The sequence below is a fragment of the Ornithorhynchus anatinus genome, unplaced genomic scaffold (genome assembly GCF_004115215.2).
Source record: "Ornithorhynchus anatinus isolate Pmale09 unplaced genomic scaffold, mOrnAna1.pri.v4 scaffold_264_arrow_ctg1, whole genome shotgun sequence".
Lineage (NCBI taxonomy): Eukaryota > Metazoa > Chordata > Mammalia > Monotremata > Ornithorhynchidae > Ornithorhynchus > Ornithorhynchus anatinus.
Window position 1 is genome coordinate 2,079,466 of NW_024396743.1, and position 20,598 is coordinate 2,100,063.

A 20,598-nucleotide genomic window follows, 5' to 3' on the forward strand; every position below is an offset into this window, starting at 1 on the left:
GGCTCTCGACTCCGGTAAGCACTCGATAGATACCACTCACTGACCGATAATCTCTAGACTGCCGGCTTGCCGTGGGCAGGGAATATGTTGGTTATATTGTTGTACCGTGTTCTCCCGAGCGCCCGGTCCAGTGCCCTACACAGTGAGCCCTCAATAAATACCACCGACGGACCGACTAGGTGTCTGACTGTTCTCGACCAACGTCCCGCCGTAACTCTAAATTCGCGAGAGCCACCGGGGCTCCGAGGAACCCGGTTCCCTCCGACGGGGGCTCGGGCTGCGGGGGGGGGGGGCCCCCCTCGCCCACGGTCTCCCCGGCCTCACCCTGAGGAGCTCTTCGGGGAGGTCGCCGCCGTCGTTGATGCCGCGGTTCATGCCCACGAACCGCTCCACCGTGGGCTTGTCCTTGACGTTGGGGTTGTGGAGGCTGGTGTTCAGCATGATGATGGCGAAGGACAGGACGTAGCAGGTATCTGCGGGGGCGGGGAGGGGAGACGAGAGGAGGGGCCGAGGGCGAGGGTCACCACCTGGCGGGGTGAGAAGCGGCGTGGCCCAGTGGATAGAGCCCGGGAGGACCGTGGTTCCGATCCCGGCTCCGCCACTGGTCCGCTGTGGGACCCTGAGCGAGTCATTTCTCTGGGCCTCGGTTACCTCATCTGTGAAATGGAGATTAAGACTGGGAACCCCCAGTGGGACAGGGACTGCGTCCAACCTCATTACTTTGTATCAGAACAGCGCTAACAATAAGGGCTACATAAATACCATTAAGAAAAGGGGGCGGGGGGGCGGGTGCTGGGGGTCAGAGTCCCAGCGGGCCAAGAGCCCGGCGGGCTCCCGGGGTCGTAGTGGCCCCGCAAGATGACGCAGGACGCAGATCTAAGCGCGGAGAGACACGCCCGTTTCCCCTCCGGCCACAATCCTCCGCCGGCAGGGCAGGAGCGGGAGTGGATCCCGGGGCCCCTTCCCTCGGGAATCCGCTCGGCAGCGTGAAGGAAGTCTACCAACTCTGTTGCGTGGTCCTCTCCCGAGTGCCTAGTCCAGTGCTCTGCGCACAGTAAGCGCTCAATAAATACCACCGATCGACTGCTGATCGACAGAGGCAGAGGGCGGGGGGAGGGCGGGGCCCGCGCTGGCTCACCGGTGGACTGGAAGACGCCATGGTTACACTGACAGTAGCGCTGAGCGAACGCCTCCATCATCCGATCGATCTTCTGGGCCTCTCCCGGAAGGCGGAAGCTCCACAGGAACTGCCTGGAGGAGGAGGACGGGAGCGGTGGGCCCTGGGGCTTGCGGGGAGGGGAGGCGGAGACGACTCTCTCCCCTCTCCTCCCAGGAGGCTGAGGGGGGCCGTCTGGAATCGCTGAGCCCCCTCTACCCCACCCCGACCCCACGACCGTCCGGCCCGGTTCCGAAGACACTGATCGGAGGGTAGAGAAGCGGTGTGGCCTAACGGGTAGAGTGCGGGCCTGGGAGTCAGAACGGGGGTTCTCAACCCCAGCTCCGCCACTTGTCTGCTGGGTGACCCTGGGCAAGTCACTTCACTTCTCTAGGGCTCAGTTGCCTTGCCCGGAAAATGGAGGTTAGGACCGCGAGCCCTACGTGGGCTAGGGACTGTGTCCAACCCCATTTGCCTGTATCCACCTCAGCGCTTAGTACTGTGCCTGGTACGGAGTGAGCGCTTAACGGATACCACGTTACCATTATTAATAAATACGCAGGAGTGGAGGAACGAGAGCTCTCCGACGTCTCCCTGCTCTCCCCCACGCTGGGCCGAAGGCCAGCCTTAGCCTCTCTCGCCGTCCCCTTGACCCCTTTAGGCCCCCAACCTCCTCCCTCTAGGTCGTTTCCCACCCTGGCACTTGGAAAGCCGAACCATTCCAGGGGTGGGTCATTCACCTCAGCGCCTGGACGAGGTTGAGGTCGGTGAATTCATGCAGTTCCACGAAGGCGTGAAGGACTTGGATGTTAAATTCATCTCTGTCGGGGCAGAGGGAGGGGTAAGCCAAGAGGCAGAGGGGGAGGAGGGAGGTCAACGGCGGACGGCAAGGGATCGCGGGACTGGATTCGTCTGGGCTCCCTACCCATCACTTGGGGCCAGAAGACCCCGTGCGTCCCACGGACATGAGAATAAACCCCTTGCCTCGGTGGCTGCCGCTTCTCCTTGCGGCGACACCCTTTCTGGTCGCGGCCCTTGTATCCCAAACCCGCCCCATCTCCTCGAGGGTGCCAAATTGGCTCTTCCAGCGGCCCGCTGGTCATTCCTGTCCTCTCCCGCAGTGCCCCGACCCCGAGACCCGGGCCTCGGGGTCAGGTCCCCGGTGTTCCAACCCCGGCTCTGCTCCTGGCCTGCCCACTTATCTGTGAAGATACCACCCATTCCCCTCAGATCGAGCTCCCCGTAAGGGGCAAAGACAGTGTCCAATCTGACTGCAGGGCACTGACCCAGAGTTTAAGAGTCAGTGCTCAATAAATGCTCTTCCTCTTCTTCCTCTAATTATTGTCTGAATACCTCTCTCCCAGGTAGTCACCGATGGCCGTCTTGTTCAGCCCTTCCCCTTTGTACAGGAACTGTGCGATGTCTTCGCATGTGTTCTTCAGGAGGTCGTTCTCGATTAAGAACTGGATGCCCTGGAACAGCCCGAGAAAAATATCCGTTTTGGGGCCGCTGGGCAGGGAGCTGAGGGATTTGGGTTGGGGGAAAGGGGGACCGGGTGACCGACTGCTCTTTGGGACTGCCAATCGGGTGAGAGAGTCAACGCCCGGTGGGACCCCTGGGCGCAGGGCAACTGGGCTACTGGGTCAGGACGCTAGCCCCAAAGGATGCGGGGAGAAAAAGCTCTCCGTGTCCCCATCCTTGACGAGATGGGCACCAAACCTCGAATACGTTCTGGATCTTTCACCCGCGAATTGGTCGGCGGTCCCTTCTTGGGCCTATCGATGCTTTCTGGTCGCCCGGCCTTCTCGGGTCATTCCATAGGCTTACCGCCCCACTGGACAAAGCTCAGTCTTCCTTTCGTTCGCCTGAGCTGTCAACCTCCAAGGCGGGATTCCACCCGCTTCCTCCCGTTCTCCTTTACCGCGGAGTGAGAGCCGCAAGAGTTTCCCAGGGTCGGCGACCGAGAGCTGAACTTTTACCTCCAAGCAGGAAGACGTTCTGGCCTGGAACGGCCTCTGGGAAACAGAGGCGGCGGCTTCCAAAATGGCTTTGCGCCAGGATCCCGATGTGGACACCAAGGAATTCGGGACTCGCCCAACCCCTCCCGCCCGACCAACGACTTGGCCGTTTTACGAGTGTCATTTTCTCTTACCTTTTTGGGGTCCATATTGAATTTCTTCCTGCCCATAGCCACCTGCTTGTTCCTCTGCATGTTTTTCCTATAAAGCAACGGGCACAACCAACTTAGTCCCCAGTTGTCCGGCTGGGGGAGACGGCATTCCAAAACCAATCATCATCTTACGATCATAAACTCACAAAAACCTCAAGAGATGGTTTTTCACGTCCCTGTCCGGACTCCCGCCTTCAGTCCCTCTAGACTGTAAGCTCGCTGCGGGCAGGGCTGAAGTCCATTTATTGCTACATTATACTCTCCCAAGCGCTTAGTATAGTGCTCTACACACAGTAAGCGCTCAATAAATATCACTGAAAGAAAGCTAAACGAGGGACCGCTGGGAGTGGCAGATGCCTACTCTTTCTTAACGCGTCTGTCATTCATTCGACTGTATTTATTGAGTGCTTACTGTGTGCAGAGCACTGTGCTAAGGGCTTGGGAGGGGACAATACAACAGTAAACACACATTCCCTGCCCAGGAGACCCTGCCACCTCCCTCAGTAGCCGAATTCCTGCATTCTACCTCCGTGATCTCAGAAGTCCCCTGCCCACTGGAGATTTGGGGAGGAAGGCGGGGGTCTTGAGGCGCTTGGAAGGGGGTGACCTTACGTATGACTCCGTTCCTCATATTTGAAGACGGCTCCAGCTTAGACCAAAAACCAAAAACCCCGGACCGCGACCGCCGGCCACGACGACTCACGCTGTGAGCCGTCCAGTGGGGCGTGCTGACGCTCCCGCCGAGCTGCCGGGACCGGGCGAGTCTGATCAGCCAACCGGCCGGCCCGACTCGGTTCCGGGGTCCTCGGCGCCCTTGGTCCGAGAAGAGCGGCTCCGTCGCTCTCGCCGGAAAGGTCGGGGGCCGGAGATGCCGGGAGGGGTGCCCTGGGGCTCAGGGTGGAGGGAGCCTGGGTCCTGCCTCGGCGCGGGACCCAACCCAAGGCACCGGAGGAATATGGAGGGGCCTGACGTCCCCTGTCCTAACGGGAGTGGGGGTGGGCCACGCGAGGCAGGCCACGGGCCCCGACCGCCCCGCGTGAAGGTGATCGGGGGCGACGGGTCAGATCGGTTTCCGGCGCCCGACCAAGCCCCGGCCGGCACCATCTGCGCCAGCTCGGAATGACAAAGCCAGACAGTCTGCCGAGGCCAGACGGGGTGGCCGGGGCTCGGGAAAACGCAGCCGTGAGGATCCCAGGCGGGGTCGGAGCGGGGGTGGTCCCCGTGCGGAGCGGAAAGATGGGCCTGGGGACTCTGAGATGGAGTCGGGCGTCCCCGTCGCACGAGGGTGGACCGCCTCGAGACCGTAAGGTCACGGTAGGCAGGGAATGTGTCTGTTCTATGGTTCTATTGGACTCCCCCGAGCGCTCAGTACAGCGCTCTACCCACCGTAAGCGCTGAATAAATACGATCGACTGACTGGCCCCGAACGCCGAGTCCTCTGAGCGCTAAGGCTGGGGGAGTTTTCAATTCCTTACGCTGCTCCCCGCCTTGGGTTCGTCCGGGTTGGCTTGAAACTCTACCGCGCTCAGTACAGTGCTTTGCGCACGGTAACCGCTCAGTAAACACGACCGGTTGATGGATCTACGGGGAAGGAACCGAGGAGTTCAAGCTCCCGCCGACACGGTCGGCCACGCCAGTTACGACGGGACGGCCGAGGAGGGGCTCAATCGATCAACTGAGGTGTTCGCTGTGTGCAGAGCACTGTCAGACCGCGAGCCCCCCGGGGGACGGGGACCAGCCTAATTCCCCCACCGTGTATTCTTTCCAAGTGCTCAGTGTTTCCTAGCACTTAGTACGGTGCCTGGCACATAGTAAGCGCTTAACAGATACCATTTTAAAAAAAAAAAAGGGGAAGCAGGGAGTCACTCACCGCTCTTCCGTGGACCCCAGGTTCTCAATTTCAGTCGTCACTTCCGCTATCTCATCCTTCAGCCGCTGTGACGGAGAGAAACGGCCAAGGAATTAACGCTGGGGATGGCGGTGGGGAGGCAGGGAGGAGACTGCACGGAGAAGCCGTGCGGCCTCGTGGACAGATCACGAGCCGGGGAGTCAGAAGGACCCGGGTTCTAATTCCGGCTCTGCCTCTTGGGCAGGTCACTTCCTTCTCCGGGCCTCGGTTCCCTCATCTCAGACGAGCGGTGGGGCGGGGATTAGAACCCGGGACCCTCCGACTCCCAAGCCCAAGACGCAGGGGGGTCCCACTGAGCTCAATCACCCCCCCACCAAAGCTCCGGGTGGCGGGTCCGAAGCCCCCCGACGACTCTCCCCCACACGGCCAAGAGCCAGATGTTTAAAGAGAGGCCCTCTCTGCCTCTTGTCCGTTGGGGGGTGGTCCGGACGCTCCGGCAGAAGTCCCATCAATCGGCCGGTCAACCGACGGGGTTTACTGAGCGCCTCCCGGATGCAGAGCACTGGACCGAGCGGTTCGGAGAGTCCGATATGAATAACAGAGGGCTCCATGTTGGGGTGGGAGCGGGGGGGCTCAGAGGGATGCCTGGACAGTTGGAGCCGGGGATGGGGGCGGGGAAGGGCGTCTGACGGAAATCAGACGGCAGATATAAACAAGGCCTACTGAGCCTTCTTTGTTTGTTTTGTTTCCATGGGAATCCGGCACTGAAGGGGATCAGGGTAGACAGATGTCTACGACCTTTTAGCCTGGGGATCTGGAGAGGAGGCGGATGAGGGGGAGGAGGACGAGGAGGAGGGGGAAGGGGAGGAGGACGAGGAGGAGCGGGAGGGGGAGGAGGATGAGGAGGGGGATGAGGGAGAGGGGGAGGCAGGGAGGACGATGGGGCGGATGAGGCCAAGGGCAAGGGGTAGGAGGATGTGAGGGAGGATGAGGAGGGGGAGGAGGACGAGGACAACGGGGCAGATGAGGGCGAGGAGGATGGGGGAGGAGGAAGAGGAGAAAGGAGAGGACGAGGAGGGCAAAGACAAGGAGGAGGACGAGGACAGGGAGAGGATAAGGACAAGGAGGAAGAGGACGAGCAGGTCGAGAAGGAGGAAGAGGAGGAGGACGAGGAGGACAATTAGCAGGAGGACGAAAAGGACAAGAGAAAGAGGAGGAGGATGAAGAGGATGAGGAAGAGAAGGAAGAGGAGGAGGGCGAGGAGGATGGAGAGCGGGAGGAGGAAGGGGTGACAGGTGACCCCGGCTAACGGGGTGCCCGGCGTGCGGGGGGGGGGGGGGGGTGTGACCTTATTAAACGAGGGCGAGCCAACTGTAAACTGGAGCCGATCCCACGGCCCGGTTTGCGGTCCTGATGGAATTCTGGCAGGCTCGGAGCCCCGGGAAAAACCACCGGGCCGCCCCCGGCCAGACGGGGCGGCTTCGCCGCTGAGCTAAATCGGAGGGCTAATCTAGAGACGGGGAAAGGGCCACCCGGAGGCCCCCCCCCCCCCCCCCGCAGCTCCTCTGCTGCTCCCCCAGGAAGGAAGAGGCCCAGAGGTTAACAATATCACCCCTTAATCCTTTTAGTTCATGCCCACCATATGGCAATAATTAGACTCTCCGGTACTTCCATCACAGACATGACAAACGATCTACCGCGGACGCCGCATCCCCGACGAGATCCTCGGCCTTCTGCTCCCCCTGCCACCCCCGGCTCCCGGGAAGGTTGAACAAGCTTCCGAAAAGCGGGATCGCTGGGAAAGACCAGCGAAGCGGGATTTCTGGGGGGACCGGGGGCCGCCGGGAAAGACCAAGGGGACTCACAGCGAGGGGACCGGGAGTCTCCGCGGAAGACCGGGAGGACCCAGAGCGAGACCTCTGAGAGGGCTGGGGGATCCCGGGCAAGACCGAGGGGATTCACGGCAAGATTTCCGGGAGGACCGGGGGCTGCTGGGAAGGACCGGGAGGCCTCGAGGCCGAACTCTGGGAGGACTGGGGGGCCGCCAGAAGAAACCGGGGGACTCGAAGCAGGACATCTAGGAGGAAGGGGGGCTACCGGGGAAGACCAAGGGGACTCAGAGCAGGACCCCTGGGAAGACGAGGGGACTCGACGCAGGGCCTCCAGAAGGCCTGGGGGCTGCCGGGAAAGATCGGGAGGACTCGCAGCGGGATCTCTGGGAGGACCGGTCGCAGGGCAGGACCTCGACGGGGACTGGGAACTGCTGGGAAAGACCGAGGGGGCTCACGGCGGGGTCTCGAGGAGCGCGGGGGGCTGCTGGGAAAGACCAAGGGGACTCAGAGCAGGACTCTGGGGGGAGCAGAAGGGGCCAGAGTTCAAGGCCCAGGGCTCTCCCTACCCACCTGTATGTCGGCCAGCAGTTCCTGCTTCCGCCGGCGGATGTTCTCGAGTTCCTGGCGCTCCTCGGGAGTCAGGTCGTTGGGCACTGCAACGGAAAGGCGGCGTTACCTCACGTCGCGTCTAGCGGAAACCCAACCGGGGGGTCGGGGTTGGGTGTGGGGGCGCCTATGGGGAGGGCTCGCCCCCGGTGCTTCCAGGAAAACAGAATTCCTGGGAGAGACTGCTCTTCTGGCCACCACTACGCCCAGGAGGGAATAATAATAACAACAAAAATGGTACTTAATAGTAATAAAAGTAATAATGATGACGGTACTTGTTAAGCGCTTACTATGCGCCAAGCACTGTTCTAAGCCCTGGGGCGGATACAAGGTGATCGGGTTGTCCCACGTGGGGCTCACAGGTCTAATCCCCATTTTACAGATGAGGTAATTGAGGCACAGAGCGGTTAAGTGACTCTCCCAAAGTCACACGGCTGACAAGCGGCGGAGCCGGCATTCGAACCCATGACCTCTGACTCCCAAGCCCGGGCTCTTTCCACTAAACCACGCTGCTTTTCTTAAGCCAATAATAATAATAATAATGGTCTTTATTAAGTGCTTACTATATTCCAAACACTGTTCTAAGCACTGGGGGAGATCCAAGATAACCATGTCGGACACGGTCCCTTTCCCACAGTCTTAGTCCCCACTTTCCAGATGAGGAAACTGAGGCCCAGAGAAGCGAAGTGACCTGCCTAAGACCACCCAACAGACATGGGCAGACAGAAGGGGATCACTTGATGGCGAATGCCTGTCTTCGGTTTTCTCTTCTTTTTTTTTTTTACGGTATTTGTTAAGCACTTTCTATGTGCCAGGCGCTGTACTAAGCGCTACACCGGATACGAAGCAATCAGGTTGGACGCAGTCCAGGTCCCATGTGGGGTTCACGTGAAGTCACTTGCCCAAGGTCACCCAGTAGACAAGTGGCGGAGCCAGGATTAGAACCCAGGTCCTCGGGGCTCCCGGGCCCAGGCTCTACCCACTAGGCCTGCTGTTTTTCCTACCTCTTTCTGTGTCTCCCTTTTACTTGGATCTGCACCCTTTATTCACAGCACTTACGTCCACAGCTGTCATTTATTTATTCATATTAATGTCTCTCTCCCCCTTCCGGGCAGAGAACGTGTCTACCAACTCCGCTCTGCTCTCCCCTCCCAAGCGCTTAGTCCAGTGCTCTACCCGCAGTAAAGCGTTCAATAAATAGGGCCGACTGATCGATTCTCTCAGAGAGGGGAGATATGCTCTCTGAATCCCCTGCTCAGAGACTCCCTCGATCCAACTCGCTTTCTAAGACCCAGAACCCGGGCGGGGAATGTACCCGTCTATCGCTGCACCGTCCTCTCCCAAGCGCTCGGTACAGTGCTCTACACGCAGTAAATCCTCCAAAAAAACCCACCGAATGAATGAATGATAGGAAATTTGATTTCCTCGATTAACGGGGCTCGCTGAGCTCAGTCTGGAGGCGGGCCCGTTTTGGAGTTGGCCTCAATCAACCAAGCAAGGCTACTGACTGAGCGCCTACCGGGTGTGGAGCACTTGATCAACAGAGACCCGATTACCTCGCTCCCCCCAGCGTGGTAAAACCAGGCCGCGCCACCTATCAACTTCTACGCTCGTTCGAGCTCTAAGCCTCCCTCCGGGAAAGATATTCCGAACACCCTGGCCGTCCGGCGCCTCGGAATTTGAACCACGTGTTGGAAATTTTAACTACGCGCGCATTTTGTCTCTCTTGCTTTGGCACGGCCCCTGCCGTCTCCTCTTCCAAGAGATGATGACAAAAGAGCCTGCACTTGGTAACTACAGAGATAAGGGTTTCCACTGTTTCGCTCTAGACAAGCAGTGTGGCCTAGTGGCTTCGGCCCAGGCCTGGGAGTCGGAAGACCCGGGGTCTCGTCCCGGCTCTTGTCAGCTGTGTTTCCTTGGGCAGGTTCCTTCACTTCTCTGGGCCTCAGTTTCCTCATCTGTGAAGTGAGGATGAAGACTGTGAGCCCCGCGGGGGACCGGGACTGTGTCTAACCTGATTAGCTTGATTACATCCTCCTTGGTTCTCCCTTATAGACGTCGAAGACGACACGGGGGTTGAGAGTATTTTTACATTTGTCTCCTGCATTAGAGAGGAAGCTCCTCATGGGCAGGGTATAAATCCCTCCTTTTTCTCCACCAAAACATCAAAAAAAATAAAATATATATATATATATATATTCTTTCTCTCCCCCCTTCTCTCTCATAGATACACCCCTCTTATTCTGCTACCCTACTTTTTTATGGTATTTGTTATGCACTCGCTATGAGGCAGGCACTGATCTGTGTTAATGAGAAGCAGCATGGCTCAGTGGAAAGAGCACGGGCTTGGGAGTCGGGACCCGTGGGTTCGAATCCCGGGTCCGCCGTGTGACCGTGGGCAAGTCACTTCACTTCTCTGTGCCTCATCGGTAAAATGGGGATCCCGACTGTGAGCCTCACGCGGGACCACCTGATGACCCTGCATCTCCCCCAGCGCTTAGAACGGTGCTCGGCACAGAGCAAGCGCTTCGCAAATACCAACGTTATTATTATTATTACGCGCTGGGGTAGATGCAAACTAATCCGGTTGGACGCATGCCCGTTTCACGGGCGAGGGAACCGAGGCCCGGAGAGGTGAAGTGACTTGCCCCGGCGGACGAGGGTCGGAGCCGGGACGAGAAGCCAGGTCCTTCTGACTTCCAGGCCCGGGTTCTAGCCACTAAGGCTACATTGCTTCTCTACCGACAAAGGAGCCGAAACGTACCGACCGTGTTTCAGGTCACCCAGACACTCCCCCGCTCAAATTCTGTCAAATTGGGGCGGCGTTTCACCTTATCCCTGTCATTAAAGCAGCCAAAACACACGCACGAACACCCCCCACCCGCCCACCCCAACATACTCGGCCAAAGTGGGGAAGGATCCAACCCAAGAGGATCCGCTGCACGTCCCGTTCCAGGCCAGAGGGACCCAGGTCAGCCCCCTCTCTCCATCCCTCTCCAGGGTTACAATTCCGTGAAGGGCGTTCGAGTGGTTCAACTGACAAGAGGCCACCGTGCCCCGCTTTGAACAGACAAACCAAACGAGAGACGCTTGAAAAACGACGACGGCGAAAACGCGTTCCCGTGTTGCTCTGCGGACCGTGGCCGTCAAACCCAGAGCTGAGGTGGGGCTTCATCTAGTTGCCTGAAATCATTCGGCCCATCCTACCGCGTGCTCACTGGGTGCACGGCGCTGTCCTAAGCGCTTGGGAGAGTACGGGAGACTGTAAACGGCAGGGACCGCCTCTGTTGCCGACTTGTTCATTCCAAGCGCTTAGTACAGTGCTCTGCACACAGTAAGCGCTCGATAAATACTACTGAATGAACAAGAGAACAGACGTATTCCGCAGTCCGCCACTTGTCAGCCGTGTGACTGTGGGCAAGTCGCTTAACTGCTCGGTGCCTCAGTTCCCTCATCTGTACAATGGGGATTAACTGTAAGCCTCACGTGGGACAACCCGATGGCCCCGTATCTCCCCCGGCGCTTAGAACGGCGCTCGGCGCAGAGTAAGCGCTTCACAAACACCAACGTTCTCATTCCGTTCCGTACCACAACGAGCTTCCGGTCTAGGCGGGGAGACGGATGTTAACGGAAATAAATAAATGACAGATCTGGACCTAAGGGGTGTGGGACTGGGAGGGAGGGATGAATAAAGGGAGCAAGTCAGGGATGGGGGAAGAGGGAAGGAGGGCGTAGTCAGGGAAGGCATCTCGGAGGAGGTGGGTCTTCAAGAGGCTTTGAAGGGGGGGGAGAGTGATTTTTCAGGCGGCTCTGAGGAGGAAGGGCGTTCCAGGCCAGAGGCGGGAAGCGGGCGAGAGGTTGGCGGTGAGATAGAAGAGATCGGGGTCCGGCGAGTAGGTTGGCATCGGAGAAGCAGCGCGGCTCGGAGGAAAGAGCCCGGCTTGGGAGTCAGAGGTCACGGGTTCGAAGCCCGGCTCTGCCGCTCGTCAGCCGTGTGACCGCGGGCGGGTCGCTTCGCTTCTCTGGGCCTCGGTTCCCTCATCTGTAAAACGGGGATTAACCGTGAGCCTCACGCGGGACCACCTGACGACCCTGTACCGCCCCCGGCGCTCAGAACGGCGCTCTCCGCCCGGTAAGCGCTTAACCGATACCAACATTATTACTAGAGGAGTGAAGTGGGCAGCACACCCTTTAGAGCCCCGTCCTAGGCGCTTGGGAGAGTCCAGGGCGACAGAGCTGGCGGCCACGGCCCCTGCCCGCGTGGGGCCGATGGCCTATCGGTCAATCGGTAGTATTTATTGAGCGCGTGCTGTGGGCGGAGCCCTGTACTGAGCGCTTGGCAGAGTCCAGCATGACAGAGGCGGCAGACACGTCCCCTGACCGACGGGAGCTTATAAGAGGGAGGCAGGTCCGCCCCGGTTTCGGCGGGGCCAAGTCCGTTGTGGTCGGAAGTGGCCCTGGATCCCAGGAAAAAGCTCACCCCGCCCCTCTCCCATAAACCCGGGAAGATCCATCAAAGGCAAGGGGGAGTATTTATTTATCTATGTTGGTATTTAATGATGTCGGTATCTGTTAAGCGCTTACCACGTGCCGAGCACTGTTCTAAGCGCTGGGGGAGATACGGGGTCGTCGGGTCGTCCCCCGTGAGGCTCACGGTTAATCCCCGTTTTGCAGAGGAGGGAACCGAGGCCCAGAGAAGCGAAGCGACCCGCCCGCGGTCACACGGCTGACGAGCGGCAGAGCCGGGAGTCGAACCCGTGACCTCTGACCCCGAAGCCCAGGCTCTTTCCACCGAGCCGCTTTTAAGCGCTTACCATGTGCACAGCACCGTTCTAAGCGCTGGGGTAGATACAGGGTAACCAGGTTGTCCCACGTGAGGCTCCCCGTTTTCCAGAGGAGGGAACTGAGGCCCAGAGAAGTGAAGGGACTCGCCCACGGTCACCCAGCTGCCAAGGGGCGGAGCCGGCATTCGAACCCGTGACCTCTGACTCCCGGGCCCGGGGTCTTGCCACTGAGCCACGTCGCTTCTACCCCTCTAGACTGTCAGCTCGCCGTGGGCAGGGAATGCGTCCGTTGCTCCCCCGGGCTCTCCCAAACGCTCAGGACAGTGCACTGCACAGCAAGCGCTCGACAGATACGACCGAAGGATTGAAAGCGTGTGCGAGTGTGCGCCTTCAAACGTAATCCCCCGTCACGGCTGCTCTCTGTCCTCGAGACGGTAACACCCGGACTGTGAGTCACCGTTGTCGTAGGTGACGGCGAGGTGGGTGAGGTGGGTGAGGCGGGCGAGGCCGGGCCCGGGGTCAATAATTATGTTGGTATTTGTTAAGCGCTTACTATGTGCAGAGCGCCCTTCTAAGCGCCGGGGGAGAGACCGGGTCGTCGGGGGGGGGGGGGTCCCGCGGGAGGCTCACGGTTAATCCCCATTTTCCAGATGAGGTCACTGAGGCCCAGAGAAGTGAAGCGACTCGCCCACAGTCACACGGCTGACGCGTGGCGGAGCCGGGACTCGAACCCGCGACCTGTGACTCCCGAGCCCGGGCTGTTTCCACTGAGCCGCGCTGCTCCCTACTTAGTAAATGCTTAACAGATGCGATTGTTTCCAAAAAAAAGCCAACCAACCCCAGGAAGAAGCCCGACTGCCCTTTGCCTCAGGAGGTGAGGACAGAGCAGAGGAAATGAAATTAATTTATTTTGGTTCTGCTTGTCTGGCATAAAACCTGCTGTGTGCCTGAGAGGCGGGAGCACGGGGTTATGTGCAAGCTGACCTTTTAGTTTCATTTTCTCGTGGCAAGAACGGGGGGATGGGGGTGGGGAGGGAAACGAGTGTCCTTAACGAGCCCGGACCCTTTCTTAGAAAAGGAATTCAAGATCTGCTGAGGTTTCCCTTTAAGAAATAGCCTCTGGACGAATGGGGCGCCTCTCTTGCCTCGAATAACCCGCCGCTCCAGGCTCATTATTATCATCAGCATTATTAAGCAGCGGCATTTGCTAAGCACTTATTCCGATAATAACGATACGACTTTGATGGTAGGTGTTAGTACAGTGCCCGGCGCGGAGCGCTCTGGGGTGGATCCGGGGTAAGCGGGTTGGACCCGGTCCCCGTCCCCCGGTCCTGATCCCCATTCGACAGATGAGGCCCGGAGGAGTGAAGCGACCTGCCCAAGGTCACACGACAAAGGGGTGGCGGATCCGGGATTACAACCCAGGTCGTCGAGGGTCTCGGGCCCGGCCTCCAGCCCTTAATAATAACGTTGGCCTTCGTTAAGCGCTCGCTCTGTGCACAGCGCTGTTCTAAGCGCTGGGGGAGACGCAGGGGAATCAGGTGGTCCCCCGCGGGGCTCACGGTCTTCATCCCCATTTTCCAGATGAGGTCACCGAGGCCCAGAGAAGCGAAGTGACGTGCCCACAGTCACCCAGCTGACGAGTGGCGGGGCCGGGATTGGAACCCATGACCCCCGACTCCAAAGCCCGGGCTCTTCGGGCCCGTCACGCCGGGCTAGGTGCTAAGCGCCGGCGTAGACAGAAGACGACGGGGTCAGACGCGGTCCCTGTTCCACCCAGAGCCTCCGGTGTGAGTGGGAAGGGGAGTGGGGATCCCGACCTCGGGGCAGGACGGGAAGCGGGCGGGGAAAGGGGCCGGCTCCGGCTCGTGACCCCCGAGTCAGCGCTGGAGCGAGGGGCGCGTCGCGGTGACCTCTGAGGGGGCTGGTGGCGGGGACGGGGACACCCTTCCCTGCGGCTCTGAGTTCCCGTGGGATCGGGGTTCGAGTGCTCGCCCTGCTTTTTGTTTCTTTTAAGGTATCTGCGCTTAAAAAGTGTCCGCTCGGTCAGTCGGTGGTATTTATTGAGCGCCTGCTGCGTCCAGAGCACTGTACCGAGCGCTTGGGAGAGTCCAAAAGAACAACAGACACCTTCACTGCCCGCAACGAGCTTACAGTCCGAGGAAAGAGCCTGGGCTTCGGAGTCAGAGGTCATGAGTTCCAATCCCGGCTCTGCCACGCGTCAGCTGTGTCACTTCACTTCTCTGGGCCTCAGTTCCCTCATCTGTAAAATGGGGATTAACTGTGAGCCTCACGTGGGACGGCCTGATTCCCCTGTGTCTCCCCCAGCGCTTAGAACGGTGCTGCGCACACAGTGAGCGCTTAACAAATACCGACATTATTATCATCATCATTATTGGCACCGACGGCGTGTCCAGCGCTGTTCTAAGCACTTACGATGACCGGCACTCTTCTAAGCGCCTAATACGCGTCCGGCGCTGTTCTAAGTGCTTACTATGTGCCCGGCACTGTTCTAAGCACTTACGCGTCCAGTACCGTACTAGACGCTTACCCGCTTCTCGACGTCTCCACTCCGAGGACTCCCCGCTCATTTAACCTTTGGCCAAACGGGGCGCCTCTCTTCCCTCAAACGACCCGCCTCTCCAGTCTTATTATTATTATCAGCGTTATTAATAAGCGGCATTTGCTAAGCGCTTACTCTAATAATGATAGCTTCGACGAGGGTATTTGCCAAGCGCTCAATATGTGCCAGGCACTGTCCTAAGCACTGGGGTGGATCCAAGCTGAGGGGGTTGGACCCACTCCCCGTCCCCCAGTCTCGATCCCCATTTTACAGATGAGGTCACTGAGACCCAGAGAAGTGAAGTGACTTGCCCAAGGTCACACGACAAAGAAGGGGCGGAGCTGGGATTAAAACCCAGGTCCTTGAGGGTGTCCAGCCACGACCCCGGGCTACGTAGCGGCTTCTCAACTTCTCCACTCTGAGGACTCCATGCTCCCAAATCCTGGAGTCCTAATCAAGGGAGTAGAGAAAATGTCGCGACTATTGTTTTGCCTGATGTAATAATAATAATAATAATAATAATAATGATCGTAGTTTTTGTTAATAATAATCGTAGCTTTCGTTAAGCGCTGACTCTACGTGCCAGACACCGTTCTAGGAGCTGGGGTAGATCCAAGCTGGGTCCCAGGCCTAAGCAGATCACGATCGTCGAGATCCCTGGGTCGGACCCAAGCCTACCATCCCGCTTCCTACCCTCACCGTGAGCCGGGCACTGTACTAAGCGCTGAGGAGGCTACGAGGTAATCGGGATGGACAAAGTCCCTGCCCCGCCCGGGGCTCAGTGGAAAGAGCCCGGGCTTCGGAGTCAGAGGTCATGGGTTCGAATCCCGGCTCCGCCACTTGTCAGCTGTGTGACTGTGGGCGAGTCACTTCACTTCTCTGTGCCTCAGTCGTCACCTCGTCTGCCAAATGGGGGTTAAGACCGTGAGCCCCACGTGGGACAACCTGATTCTCCTGTGTCTACCTCAGCGCTTAGAACGGTGCTCTGCACATAGTCAGCGCTTAACAAATACCAACATCATTATAATTATTATCATTATGAGATCGCCAGATTGGACACTGTCCCTGTCCCCCGCGGGGCTCACAGTTAACCCCCATTTTACAGATGTGGTGCGTGAGGCCCAGAGAAGTGAAGTGATGCAGCGGGGGGGGGGGGCGAGTCGGAATTAGAACCCGGGGCCCGGAGGTTCCCCGGAACTTCCCTTTCAGCTTTCTGACGCCACCACTGCTGGATCCTCTTCACGCCCCATCCCGGCAAATGGGGAAGCGGGGTGGCTCGGTGGGAAGATCCCGGGGCCGGGAGTCCGAGGACCTGGGTTCTGATCCCGGCTCCAACCTTTCTCTGCCGTGTGACCTCGGGCGAGTCACTTCACTTTTCTGCGCCTGGGTTCCCTCGTCTGCCAAATGGGGATTCGATCCCTGGGCTCCCTCCTCCTCAGAACCGTGAGCCCCCTTTGGGAACTTGATGGTCTCCTGTTCGTTCATTCGTTCGACAGTATTTATTGAGCGCTTCTTCTACCTACTGCTACGTTTAGAACGGTGCTTTGCACACGGTGAGTGCTCAATACATGCCACCGGATGACCACAGTAGGCGCTCGGCAGATACCACAACCATTATTAATTATACTACACCATCCGCCCCTTCCCTCCCGCCAAGCTTCCCTTAAGGCCGTCGCCAGCCGGCACGGTCGACTCTCACACTGATGATAATCGTGGCATTTATTAAGTGCTCACTGTGCGTCGGGGACCGTACTAAGCGCTGGGGTGGACGCGGCAAATTGGGTCGGACGCCGTCCCTGTCCCACTTGAGGCTCCCGGTCTCAATCCCCATTTTACAGATGAGGGAACTGAGGCCCAGGGAAGTGAAGTGACTTGCCCAGGGTCACACAGCAGACACGGGACAAGCCGGGATGAGAACCCACGTCCTCGGGCTCCCGGGCCCTACCTATTAGGACACACTGCATCCGCATTTGACATTCATTCATTTAATCGTATTTATTGAGCGCCAGTTGTGCGCAGAGCACTGTACTAAGCACTTGGAAAGTACAATTTGGCGATGATAACAACAATAACGTTGGTATCCGTTAAGCGCTCACTACGTGCCGGGCACCGTTCTGAGCGCCGGGGGAGACCCGGGGGTCATCGGGCGGTCCCACGTGAGGCTCACCGTTAATCCCCATTTTCCAGATGAGGTGACTGAGGCACAGAGAAGTGAAGTGACGCGCCCACAGTCACACAGCTGACGAGAGGCAGAGCCGGCATTCGAACTCATGACCTCTGACTCCCAAACCCGTGCTCTTTCCACCGAGCCACGCCGCTTCTCTAAAGGAGGACGGTCCCTGCCCACAACGAGCTTAGAGTCTAGAAGGGGGGAGAGAGAGACATCAGAACAAATAATCAGGGCATTAATAGATGGGATGTGACTATTTCATATCCGGCAACGGTTGGCCCCGCTGGAGAGCTCGGAGAAGCCGCGCGGCTCAGCGGAAAGAGCCCGGGCTTTGGAGTCCGAGGTCGCGGGTTCGAATCCCGGCTCTGCCGCTCGTCAGCTGGGTGACCGCGGGCGAGTCACTTCACTTCTCTGGGCCTCAGAGACCCCATCTGGAAAATGGGGATGACCCACGTGGGACGACGCGATTCCCCCGCGTCTACCCCAGCGCTTAGAACGGCGCTCGGCACGTAGTAAGCGCTTAACGAATAGCGATATTATCACCGTTATTACTAAAGTCACTATCCCGATGACGAAGACTCTGGTCTCCGGGGGGGGGGGGGGGGGGGGGGGGGGGGGAATCTCCCCCTCTAGACTGGAAGCTCGTCGTGGTAGCGAACGCGCCTGCTTCCGAGAGCTTAGTACGGTGCTCCGCACAGGGTAGGTGCTCAAAGAATAACACCGACTGACACAAGCCACCGGCGCAGCGCCGAGCAAGAGGCAGTGCGGCCCGGTGGTCAGAGCCCCGGGGCGGGCGCCAGAAGGAGCTGAGTTCTAGCTCCGCCACTCTGCCGCTGGGTGACCCCGGGTAAGTCGCTTCACTTCTCGGGGCCTCCGTCACCTCATCTGAAAAATGGGGGTTGAGAGCGGGAGCCCCACTGATAATCACAATAATAAAGCTGGTATTTGTTAAGCGCTCACTACGCGCAGAGCGCCGTTCTGAGCGCCGGGGGAGATACGGGGTCGCCGGGCCGCCCCACGCGAGGCTCGCGGGCTTCATCCCCATTTTACAGACGAGGGGACCGAGGCCCGGGGAAGTGAAGTGACCCGCCCGCGGTCACGCAGCCGACAAGGGGCGGAGCCGGGATTCGAACCCACGATCCCCGACTCTTTCCACCGAGCCACGCCGCCTCCCACGCTTCCTCTAGGGACCGGGCCCGGGTCCAACCCCATTAGCCCGTACCCACCCCGGGCACTCTGTAATAACGAGGTCGGCATCTGTTAAGCGCTCACGACGTGCAGGCCACCGTCCCGAGCGCCGGGGGAGATACGGGGGTCAGCGGGTGGTCCCACGGGAGGCTCACGGTCTCCATCCCCATTTTACAGATGAGGGAACTGAGGCCCGGGGAACCGAAGCGACTCGTCACAGCACGGCGTCTGTCACACCGTCGGCGCTTACACCGTACCCTCCGGCGCTCGGTCCGGCGCTCCGCGCCCAATAGATACGACCGGATGAAGAAATACCGTTAGATAAAATCAAAAAATAATCAAGGGGGGGTGGGGGACACTTTTATCCCGGGGGTCGGGCAGGGGGTTAAGAGGAAGGGGGACCCGTCTGGGGGTGAAGATTTTGGACGGGCAACCTCCGGGGGGGGGGGGGGCGTGTGGAATTCCCAACGCTCCCAGACCGGGATGGGCGTCTGGGGGGGGGGGTCTCTGTGCTGAGGGGAGTCACCGGGGATGCCAAGAACCCCCCCCCCACCCGGGGCCCGCCCTACCCCCAGCTCCCCCCTGCAGAGGCCAGTGGCCCACCCCCACCCCCGGACTCTCTGCACGGGTCACCCCCGGCCGGGGCCGGGCATAACCCGGTGGGGGGGGGCGCTCCCCGTGCCCCCCTCCTCAGGGGGCAGGGTGGATGGGCAGAGGGGAGGGGGGGGGGTCCCCGTCCGTCCCCCCTCCTCCCCGGCTAAGTCATGCCAGGCCCGGGCCGGGCCGCAGGGCCCGCCCGGCCCCTCGGGCCCGTCATCCCGGCCCGGTGGGCACGGGGACCGGGACCCACCGCCCCCCCTAAGATGCGCTCTCCCCCCCCCCCCCCGAGGCGATGGCCCCCCGATCCCCGGGGCGGGAGGGGATGCCCTCCTTCCTCCCCCCCCCCCCCCCCGCGGGCGCGGGGCCGGTGCCCCCCAGGCCGACGGGATCTGCCCATCCTTTGGGCCCCCGCCCTTCGGACGGCGGAGGGAGGGAGGGGGAGGGGGGACGGCGCATCCGAGGGGGTGGGGGGGAAAGGGGGACCCCCGCCCGCCCCCCGGGCCCCCCCCCCTCCCCCGGCCCCTTACCATGGGGGTCCAGCTGCCGGAGCGGTGCCAGGCCCCCGGGTCCCGGCCGGATCCGGACTTGCACATCAGGCGCCCGGTGGCCACCCCGGGGGAGGGACCCACCCGCCGCGGGGAGGGGGGGAGGGAGGGAGGGAGGGGCTGCGGGGCTCCGGGTGGGGGTGTGTGTGTGTGTGTGTGTCCCCGGGCCCGTCTGTGTCCCGGCTTGCCCCCTCCCCTCCCCGCGGGGGGCTGCTGGGGACGGCGAGGGGCGGAGCGATGCGAGGATGGACACGGGGGGGGGGGAGGGGGGAGGGGAGGGGGGCGGGGGGGGGGACTGATTAGACTGGAAGCCCGTCGATGGGCAGGGGCGGTCTCCATCTGTTGCCCGTTTGTCCCTTCCAAGCGCTTAGTACGGTGCTCTGCACAGAGTAAGCGCTCCCTGAATACCATTGAAAGAATGAACGAATGATGGGGATGGGGGTGGGATGGGATGGGGGTGGGATGGGGATGGGGATGGGGGTGGGGATGGGGGTGGGATGGGGATGGGATGGGATGGGGGTGGGGATGGGGATGGGGGTGGGATGGGGATGGGGGTGGGATGGGGGTGGGGATGGGGATGGGGGTGGGATGGGGATGGGGGTGGGATGGGGTGGGGATGGGGATGGGGGTGGGATGGGGTGGGGGTGGGATGGAGGTGGGGGTGGGGATGGGGTGGGGATGGGGGTGGGATGGGGATGGGGGTGGGGGTGGGATGGGGTGGGGATGGGGGTGGGGGTGGGGTGGGGATGGGGGGGGGTTGGGGGTGGGGATGGGGGTGGGATGGGGGTGGGTTGGGGGTGGGTTGGGGGTGGGGATGGGGATGGGGGTGGGATGGGGGTGGGGATGGGATGGGGATGGGGGTGGGGATGGGGGTGGGTTGGGGGTGGGGATGGGGATGGGGGTGGGATGGGGGTGGAATGGGGATGGGGGTGTTCATTCATTCAATAGTATTTATTGAGCGCTTACTATGTGCAGAGCGCTGTGGGATGGGGGTGGGATAGGGATGGGGGTGGGTGGGGGTGGAGTGGGGGAAGGGAGCCGGGGAGGGAGGGGGAGGAAGAGAAGCAGCGCGGCTCGGTGGACAGAGCCCGGCCCGGGGAGCCGGAGGCCCTGGGTTCCAATCCCGCCGCCCCCC

General features: G+C 60.4%; 1 protein-coding gene across 4 annotated transcripts in view; it reads right to left on the reverse strand.

The window, feature by feature from the left end:
* CYTH1 (cytohesin 1) overlaps positions 1-20,598 on the reverse strand; it is a 66,663-nt gene that overhangs the window by 9,826 nt on the left and 36,239 nt on the right. For 2 of the 4 annotated variants that reach the window (XM_029056974.1, XM_029056972.2), the window contains exons 2-8: positions 7,578-7,660; positions 5,197-5,261; positions 3,309-3,375; positions 2,510-2,628; positions 1,897-1,977; positions 1,139-1,251; positions 325-473 (exon numbers count right to left, since the gene is read on the reverse strand). In XM_029056974.1, coding sequence (XP_028912807.1) covers positions 325-473; positions 1,139-1,251; positions 1,897-1,977; positions 2,510-2,628; positions 3,309-3,375; positions 5,197-5,261; positions 7,578-7,660 — 677 coding nt within the window. Of the gene's footprint in view, positions 1-324; positions 474-1,138; positions 1,252-1,896; positions 1,978-2,509; positions 2,629-3,308; positions 3,376-5,196; positions 5,262-7,577; positions 7,661-10,512; positions 10,679-19,445; positions 19,525-20,598 lie in introns of those variants that run through there. The other 2 variants (XM_029056977.2, XM_029056975.2) reach the window with 2 other exon arrangements.